Below are 9,989 nucleotides of genomic sequence, written 5' to 3'. Positions count from 1 at the left end.
AACAAAGTGTATTCATTGAATGTTAAAATGCAATTTCTTAATAAAATGGTAAAGCAGAGAAAAGCAGCGTGTCCCTTTTTGTTTTTGGATCTGACTTTTAAACTTGTTCAACTACTGAAGGGGAAAAAAAAATACACTGCATCTTTCTTAAAGTATTACACAGGTTAGGATTGTTCAACTGACAAGAGCCTGTTGTACCCTCTTTGGTATAGCTGATATCCAGTGATATCTTAGTGATACACTAAATGCATTCAGGCAGCACACCTGCCAGTGAGCAGCAGTCACAGACTGTTAACCTCAAGATCTGGAAGTGTCTGTGAGTCAACGAAGCTTCACAAGCTCTCTCCCCGTCTGCCTTTGTCAAAGTTAGGCTAAGAGCCTTAGGTTCATCTTTGTGATTGTAAGATCCACACTAAAGTGAGCTCAAGCACGGCAACCAGGCCTTGGCTGTAAGGTAAGAAAACTGAAAATTAAAAGAAGAACTAATAGTTTTAAGGCTTTTATAGTCAATATTGTGCTATCGTTACTCTTGCAGAGCCTGTGTAACCATCCTGCTGGCTGTAAAATATTGTCAAACCCTGTCTGTGTTGAAGTGACTCATACTGAGCACAGCAGTATTAATATTGCTGTTAGAGCTACTGAAATTACACCGTATTGTTATAACATCAGTTGAAGTAATGACTACACAACGGCCTGACTCAGAATAAACTCTAAAATCTAAGGATGATTCTGAAAGCGGATTATATCATTCACTAAATTGGCAAATTAATTCCGTAATTTTGTTTTGCTTCCTTCCAAACATAGAATGGACATTACCACTGCACAATGTCCACACTGTGCCGTTGTTCGATAATTATTTTAATGGTACTTACATCAGAAAATGTAACCCATCTTCCTGGAAAATCATGCTGAGTTCATGAAGCAGCTATTGGAAGTGCCTTTATTAAAGTACACCTTGTAATATTCTGATTCAAAGATAGAACATTTATTTTGTTTGTCATGGTAAATAATAAAGTGAGAGTAATTACATATTGTTGCTGATGTTTGACTTTAGGATGCAATGCTACTCTGTGTTGCAAAAAACAACAGCAGCAGCATGCATACAGCACACAGTAACAGTAGCAGTAAGTTAACCTACAACATTGTTGGAAAAATTAGTGAAAGTGAGAATCCAATTTACGATCAACCTTATATTTTCACATTTTTTTATAATGATAATAATAATAATAATAATAATAATAAGTAGCTGTTGTTGTTTTGTTGTTGTTGAAAGGCTGAATGACTTTATGCCTCCGCTATGATTCTCCAGGTGTTACTGTAATAAACAGGAAGTAAAATTTAAAACCCCTGAAGGAAAACAATTAACAGCTGACTGACATATTGTTGTGTTTCTGTGTTTGTGTGCTGTTTTTCACGCAGACAGCTGCCGGAAAATGACCCTGCAACCATTAACTGCAGTGAACTGTGCAGGCCTTCTGCAGCCCGGCTTCTCTCTGCTGCAGCTGGATGGGGAAGTTCTCCTGTTTGGCCAGAAAGGTTGGCCCAAGCGCTCGTGTCCAACTGGAGTGTTTGGCGTTCGGTTTAAAAGTGGTGAGATGAAGTTAAGGGCCATCTCTTTCTCCAATGACTCATGCTACCTTCCTCCATTACGTTGCCCAGCTGTTTGCCGCCTCGACCCCTATGACGGGCTTCCAGAGAGTTATCTCATCCACGGTGGCCGAACCCCAAATAACGAGATCTCGTCGAGCCTGTACATGCTGACCACAGACAGCCGTGGCTGCAATCGTAAACTGACCCTGTGCTGTAAGGAGAGAGAACTGGTGGGAGAAGTGCCAGGGGCCAGATACGGGCACACAATGAGCATGGTTCAAAGCCATGGGAAGACAGCTTGTGTATTGTTTGGTGGCAGATCCTACATGCCGGCAGGAGAGCGGACCACAGAGAGCTGGAACAGTGTCGTCGACTGTCCTCCTCAGGTGTTCCTGTTTGACTTGGAGTTTGGTTGCTCCTCTGCTCACACTCTACCTGAGCTCAGCGACGGACAGTCTTTCCATTTGGCCTTTGCCAGAGAAGACTGTGTCTACTTCCTTGGGGGTCACTCCCTCACCTCTGACTCTCGCCCCCCTCGACTATTCCGTCTACGTGTAGAGCTTCTGCAGGGCAGCCCCTTGCTTTCCTGTGACACTCTTGAAACTGGCATATCCATCTCTAGTGCCATGATCACTCGTACAGGTCCCAGTCACAGATATATCATATTAGGTGGCTATCAGTCAGACTCCCTGAAGAAGATGGATTGCAGCACTGTCATTGTCAATGAGAAAGGGATCCACTTAGAGCCCTTAGAATCACCTCAGTGGACCCCTGACATCACCCATAGTCGCACATGGTTTGGCAGCAGTGCTGGGGAGGGAATCGTCCTACTTGCTGTGCCCACTGAGGGAAGGCCCTCCCAAGCGGATAGGCATTACTTCTATCAGGTGAGCTTCCAGGCAGAGGGAGAAGCCAGAGTGGAAGAAGGAACCCAGGGCTGCAGCCAGGAGTCAACCGATTACGACAACTCCACTCCTCTCGAAGACTCTGAGGAGCTCTACTTCGGTCGTGATCCACATGAGCTGGAGGACAGCGATGATGGAAAAGGTGATAATTACAATGAGGGGGATGAGGAGGACGAATCACAAACAGGTTACTGGATCAAATGTTGTCTGGGCTGTCAGGTGGACCCCAACACTTGGGAGCCCTACTACTCCACTGAGCTTCACCGGCCAGCCATGATCTTCTGCTCCAGAGGGGAGGGGGGACACTGGGTCCATGCCCAGTGCATGGAGCTGTCTGAGACCATGCTGCTCAGGCTCTCTCAGGCCAGTAAAAGGTACTTCTGCCTGGACCACGGAGGCGTGCCCCACCAGGAGATGACCCCACCTCGACAGGTCGAGGCTCTGAAGCGTACCCCAATGAAAGTTAAGGACAGAAAAACTCCTCCAAAAATTAAGATGTCCCCTGCCAAAAAAAGCTTTTTCAGAAGGCTTTTCGACTGACATATCAAATGAAATAAACACAACATAATATAACTCAAGTTTAGGATGTGTGTAGGTGGTCACTGGAACGCTGGGTATAATTAGGATGTTATATTCAGTGAATAAAGGATTGATGAACATAACATAATACGCTGATCTGTTCTCAATGTGAAACATTTTGTGAAGAAAATAAATAATAATATTGCAACCTGATGTCTCCTGTCTAACAGATGTATGTATAATATCATTACGATTTTACATTGTTTGACAAAATACAAACAAACACAATATTTAGTAAGTCTAACTACAATGTTTCTAGTTTATGTTTTTACCAGCTGTACAATAGTTCATTATAATTCTGTATTCCGTTAAGCACCACAGGTTTTATTTCCTAACACTTTCTTCCATGGCCAGATGGAGCCGAATTTGTTTTACAATTCTTTCTATGATTAAAATGACGATTACTGAATGAAAAATACCCAATATACTGATATATACTCAATAAAAAAAACAATAAACAGCCTCAGATTCTGTCTTCATACCTGTTTATTTCAAAAGTGTTTTCTCAAACTTTTTACGTGACAGAAATCTTGATATATCAGTGTTTCTAGTTTGCATTTTTATCAGTTGTGCATTTATTCACAGTTATTTTGTATTCAATTAAGGACCACAGTGAAAATAATGGGTTAAATTAACACCTTATAACATTGGCTTGAAGCACCACATGCTGCATGTTAATTATAATAAATAATACCTAATATACAAACAATAGTCAGGTACATCTGTAATTAATCAAAAGGCAAACCAAATGAACAACCTGAACCTAAATGTCTTTATAGTTCTTAGTTATCTTTTTTAGTGGATTTCACAATCTGTATATGTGACGGATCTTAACGTTTTATATATCTCTGCAGTGTTTATAGTTTGTGTTTTTGTTAGCTGTATGACAGTTCATTGTTAATTTGTTTTCTTTGCCTTGTAGAGAAAATAATCAGTTGCGGGTGTAAATGTACCTGAATTTTACATTATTCAATATCAAAAGACAAAATGTAATATAAATTGTTTAATAAAGAAAAACAAAACAAAAGCTCAGGTCAGGTTTTTTATTTATTTATTCTCATGGAAACAAAGACAAAAAGTATAAACTCCCTCCTCCATAAAGGTAACTCATCAAAAATAATAGTCAGTTGTCTGCTTCAGTAAAAAATACAGCAGCGATATCTGAATACTCTATAACATTGAAAATGTAAAAATAAAGTAGTGGAACCTCAGCGTAATACAGTACCAGTATGCAAAATAAACCACCACGGAAAGTCTTCAGCAATCCGAGTAAATAGTAATGATATTAAGTTTATTATGGAAACAAAAAATGAGGAAATACATGGTGAAAAGTGAGCAAGTGTAATTCTGTGAATCATCCATCATCCATTACTTTGGAAATGCAATTCATTATGGCAAAAAAAACAAATATGAGAAAAGTTACACTCTAAAACATGATGGTATTCTAGGAAAGTGACAACTACAGGATGAAATGTGAATATTTCACAGCTGTCATGGTTAAACTTATGACAGTAAAATAAAATCAAACATTTAATCAAATAGGAAAACAAAATTGCCTGTCACAATTCAAAATGACGAGGGCAGAAAAAACCCATATAATCAATCAATCAAACAAATATAGTTGCCAACAAATCAGTTTACATCGGGTCTTTCTAGCTCCCGCTCATCCCTCTCCTCTGTCAACCGTGGCAATGAAGAAATATCAGCAGAGAAAAAGTGCCAGGTTATATACAGAACTTAAGAAAAATCCCTGCCAGCTGGAGAGTCCACGGAGTATTAGGCTTCGTAATCGACCATACTCTATTTTTATGATATCAACAAAAAGGTCAGTATATGCTTCATTCCATGTGAAGAATATGAATAAGTATCATCTATCCTCCACTGTGCAAAAACTAAAAGAGATAAAAATTGGTTCAAAGTGACCTGGCATCTATTCTGCCCCTCAGGGATCCCACGATAAAGCACTAAAGTAATCTTTTTCAGAGGGCACTCATGAAACAAAAACATTTGGGTCTCTGTGATTGCATTTCGTTCCAGCTCAAATGATATATTAATACAGTGGCCACAAATGTGGTCTTTTTAACACAATTTCCCGCCGTGACTTACAGCACTTTCATCTGTTTCCATAAATATCCTCCCTATATAAATTCATAAAAGTGTCATATCCCTGCAATAGAGTAAACTGTGCCATATTTCACAGACGGTGAAGATAAAAAAAGAACTTTTCTGCTTAGAGCAAGAGAACAGAAACCTGTTACTTCTATTTTCCTCTGCTGTCCCATTTTCTTTGCAGCGTATTAACTAACCAAACCTGTGAGAATGACATTACCTTTATATTTTGTAAAATCCAACATAAAGGATGATGTGTTTGAATTTGCAAAAATATTTTATCATATTTTAATCACAAGAAAATCTTGTTTTAAAGTCTTGTTCTAAATATCAATGAATTGGTAAAGAAAGTATATTTGTAAAACGTCCATATTACTGAGAGGCAATTAAATATTATACAACTTCCATGAAATCAATGAAATGTTAATACTTAAAGATCACATTAAAATCAAAATCAAAAGTCATTCACTTCCAGAGAAGACAAGATGTCCTCAAAATCCTGGCTCTCTACTGGGTCAATGGTGGCTTGCAGAGCTTTGGCAGAGTTCTTGTGAGCTTCCATAAACTTCTGCAAGTACTTGGAGGTGTAGAGCCAGTGATGCTTCAACACGTCCTCAAGCTCAAAGGCCTTTGACTGACGTGCATTCATCTTCCGGAAACGCCTGAAGAGCTTGTTTGCCGACTCGTTCCCCTCGCTGGCCCAGGCTCCTATGGATCCATCTCTCTCGATGATTTCAGGCACATGGGCCAGGGTCTTGTGCAGGTAATTAGTTATCTTCCCATTGTACCTGTATTTAAAGGTAGAGGAGAGAAGGTCGGCAAAGCGCTGGGAGTTAAAGCTGTAGCGGCACAGCTGGTCAGGGCACTCCTTGGCAGGGCAGGTGGCTCGCCACACAGGCTTCATCTGGATGTAGATCCTCATCAGCTCCCTCAGGGCCTCCCTCCTCTCCTCTGAGGGCACCAGCTCACAGACAACCTCGACAGCCTCTTGGGTCATTAGCCTGCGGGCATAGTTCCCATTCATCCTCATCACCGGTTTAAGCTTCACCGTCTTCCTCAGCTGTTTATCCAGGGCGGCCCTCCAGCTGCGCCGTTCCTCCCGGCTGGGGTTGACCTTTTTGTACACCTCCCCGATCTCGTCCTGGAAGATTTTGTAGAACTCAGTGGCATTGCCAATGTCACAGTGTAGTGCATCCATTGTGGGCTGGGTCTCCATGAAGGGCTTGGCAGAGATCCCTTTGACTCTGTCCCGCAGCTCATCTACAGACTCAGAAAAGGGGTTGGTTCTCCATATTTCGTAACGATCTAGGTTCTCTTCATGGCTGCGAGTGATGGAGTGTAGCACCATGTTTTGAGAGGCATCTGCCCGAGTGGAGTCACAAAGCGTGCAGACGTAGGTGGACCCTGAGGCCTCCATGCCCTCTACCTCGCGCACCATCTTCTCATCATATCCCGTGCCTCTGAAGTGAAAGCGGAAGGAGCGAGGTAGTCCACCCATGGACAGAATGAGCCTGCTCTCATTCATTGCTTTACGCTCTGCAACTACAGGCCCCAGGACAGCTGTGAGTGTCTCGTGGTCTGCCTCATCCACAAACATCAGGCAAAGGGGCTTACAGGACAGTTCTGAGTTTGGCTTTGGCTCGGTAAAGATGGTAACCTTGTCCTCCTCCTCGTCTGCCAGGACAGAGACAGACATAACAGTGAAAGAAAAACGCACAGCCTTCTCAGGAACAGCTGGTCCTCCACCGTGCTTCTCGCTGACATCGCCCATGCCATCACAGGATTCCTTGATCATGACACTGAAGCCTGCGGTGCAAGCACTGTCTTCCATCCCACTCTCTCTCAGCCCCTCCATGATGTCCTCCTCCAGATCCTTTAATGCTGACACCAGAGCCACATCGTAGCGAAACCGTCGAGTGATGGTGTCGGCTGGGATGTCATCCACCGAGGAAGCCCATCCAGAGAGCCCATTAATAATGCCAACACTGCAAGATGTAGACACATTCCTGAGAGCTGGCTGCCATTCAAACTGGTGAAAGCCAGGGAGAAGCTCCTTTTCTGCAGCCCGCAAGGTGTGCAGGGGCTGAAAGATCTGGCGGCCGCTGGTGGCTTTGACAGTCCGGTACATCTTGTGATACTGGCTGCAGCTCAGGAAAGTGTTGACCCGAATGGCTAAGCACACAGCAGGATGCAACCCAAAGCCTCGGCCTGCAGAGACAGAGAAAAGGAAAAGAGAGGAAGTTTCAGAGAGAGACAGAGAGAGGCAAAATAAAAAAGGAAGGAAGAAGAGGAAAGGATTTATTTAGAGCATCATTTAACACCAAACTGCCCATTCCTGGTGCTTTGAAAAGAACTGCAGTGTCTAACATTTCCTCATTTGATATCCCACATTTAGAGTCATTTATACTGAGACAGAGAAAATCGCAAATTTAACACCCAAATGCGAATGTATCATTGTCAAAAGCCCACAAGCCCATGATTACAAAATCCAATATTTCCTAATTTCCAAATGTTATAAGGGGACAGAGGGTGAATCAGCGAAGCTGGCAAAAGTGATGTATTGGCTACAGATGAAAACAGACACCAGCTGGCTTCTATTCCCCAGAGAGGAAGATGGTGCTGTCTGTGTAATTTGCAGATACAAGAGCTGCTGATGTTTTTTTGATTCTAACAGCCCCTTCACAAGAGTTGTTATTGTGCATTAAAGGGAGTGTGAGACTGACGGACAAGCAGGCAGAGAGTGAATGTGGGAGAGAGTAGGGGTTGAGCGCGCAACAGCGGTGATTCAATAAGCAGAGAATAAAATGTTTTTCAATCAAAATAGTGAACTTTTCAACTTATTGTTATTTATGAGTTGACTGTATTCATCAGAGATAGGATAGAGATAATATTGATGAACAAACACTATTATAATCGTAATTTGCTTTGTCCCTTTTCTTTGGCTATGGAGAATTATATGTTGATTAAACAAAAGCCTGAATAGCATCTTACCTTGCATCGTGGCCTCTAGCTCATCTGCCTGACGGTGTTCATTCCCAGACCTCAATGCAAGCAGAAACAGAGTCTGACACACAGACTTCAGGTCGCCACCTTCCTCTTTGTCTGCGAACGCCTTCAGCTGGTTCTTCATATCCCTCAGCCGATGCTTCTGGGCACGACGGGTCAGCGATAGCAGGTGCTGACGGGGTCTTCCTCCTTTATTGGCTAGCAGGTAGTTGTCAAGTTCTGATGACTGCTGCTTATCGTCCTGTTCATCGAGCTCATGGCCCAGACAATGAGCTTTAAATGAGTCTAGCCTGACCTGCTTGCCACAGCCGCTCCTGGGGCAGAGCAAAGACAGGGAATACAGGGCTGACAAGAAGGCTTTGGCGGGCGGGGCGAGATCATCAACGGTGCAGCACAAGTTGCAGGCCGGGCAGTGAGGCCCCAGAACGTGGTTATATTTTATAATACAGCTGCGACAGAAGAGGTGTCCACAGGGCGACTGGACTGGATCAGAGAGCAGGTGGTCGCACACCAGGCATTTGAAAGAAAAGAGGAAGTCTACAGGTAGCTTCTCAGAGATGAGCTTGATATTCAGGTGGTCTTTCTGGCAGTGGGTAATGTTCCTCACCCACTGCTCTCTCGGGATGCTGGGTTTCCTCCATGCCCTTAGCACAGGACCATGATGATGGTCTCCAAATGGTCTCAGAGCCCTCCTCTCAGCAACGGCAATGCTGTCGCCATGGTCTCTCCTGGCCCTTTTTGCCAGACTCTGCGCTCTGGGAATGGCTTTCCGCCTCTTCCTCCCAGTCCGCTGGAATGAAGGTTTCCTAGGGGAGCAAAGGTGGCAGGTGGAAGAGTGGGGTTTCCACTCAGGGACTCTTGTTCTGGAGAAGCTGCAGACCCCCCCTCCTCTTATGGCTACCACCCAGCAGCGATGGCAGAAGGAAAGAGGGTGGACAGATTCTGTGTCCTCTGTCACGTCCACTTTAAAGACTTTGAGAACGACCTCCGGCCAGTTGGTAAACTTGCAGCCCATTTTACGCAGAGCACCTTTGCTGACCTCATCCAGATCCCCATTAACATTGTGCACCGGTCCTTTGACTTTTCGAAGGGTCACTCCACAGAGACGGCACAAGCACCTTTTGAAGAGGAAAAACAATGCTGTCAAATTTTTTGAAAGAAATGCACAATAACGTTTACATAGTATTGTGACATTTAATCACCTGAGTTGGTTCATGTGGGTCTCCATTTCCTGTAGCTTCATATCAACTCTCCGGCCAGGGCCCTCCACATTTTCCTGGCTTTTCCCCCCCAGGCACAATTTCATAACACTCCCTGGACCCATGCCATAATCTAACTCTATGTTTAGAGCTGCAGGAGGAGAGATCCCTAACAAGGCTCCTTTCTCAGGCCGTGTCTCAGTGGGCAGAGGTGCCTTCTCCATGGACCTCAGCCTGAAGAGTTTAAACTTCCACTGAGAGTACTTAGAGTGGGGATGGTGGAGCTCAGCCGGCATGGAGGATCTGGGGTCGTCTGTCTCCAGGCTTTCCTCCGCCATGATGTGGATTAGTCCTCAGACCCTGGAGACGAGAGGGGAGGAGAGGAGAGCTTAGTATGATGTATCACAAAAGTATGAAAATAATTTCAGTTGTCAATGAGATACACGTTTGTGGATGCTTTAAAACAATGCATTTAAAATGCTCAAATATCCCAAGTGCCTTCTCAGCATTGAGCTCATGACACAATCTAACAGCTTTACTTGATTTCTGTTGAATTTATACACAAAGTACCCTGAAATCCCACTGAACAGAGAGTAGTGAG

General features: G+C 43.7%; 2 protein-coding genes across 2 annotated transcripts; one reads left to right on the top strand and one right to left on the bottom strand.

Moving 5' to 3' along the window:
• Positions 1-1,433: 1,433 nt before the first annotated feature.
• rag2 (recombination activating gene 2) lies at positions 1,434-3,035 on the top strand (the record flags this gene model as incomplete). The annotated part of the gene is made up of 1 exon (XM_079163354.1): positions 1,434-3,035. One exon carries the CDS (start codon positions 1,434-1,436, stop codon positions 3,033-3,035), a length of 1,602 nt encoding a protein of 533 aa, XP_079019480.1.
• Positions 3,036-5,637: 2,602 nt separating this feature from the next.
• Positions 5,638-9,726, bottom strand: rag1 (recombination activating 1; the record flags this gene model as incomplete). The annotated part of the gene is made up of 3 exons (XM_079163527.1): positions 5,638-7,391; positions 8,175-9,307; positions 9,392-9,726. 3 exons carry the CDS (start codon positions 9,724-9,726, stop codon positions 5,638-5,640), a joined length of 3,222 nt encoding a protein of 1,073 aa, XP_079019653.1.
• Between the last annotated feature and the right edge of the window lie 263 nt (positions 9,727-9,989).

Source organism: Pholis gunnellus (assembly GCF_910591455.1).
Source record: "Pholis gunnellus genome assembly, chromosome: 7".
NCBI lineage: Eukaryota > Metazoa > Chordata > Actinopteri > Perciformes > Pholidae > Pholis > Pholis gunnellus.
This window is presented reverse-complemented; position numbering and strand designations above follow the sequence as displayed.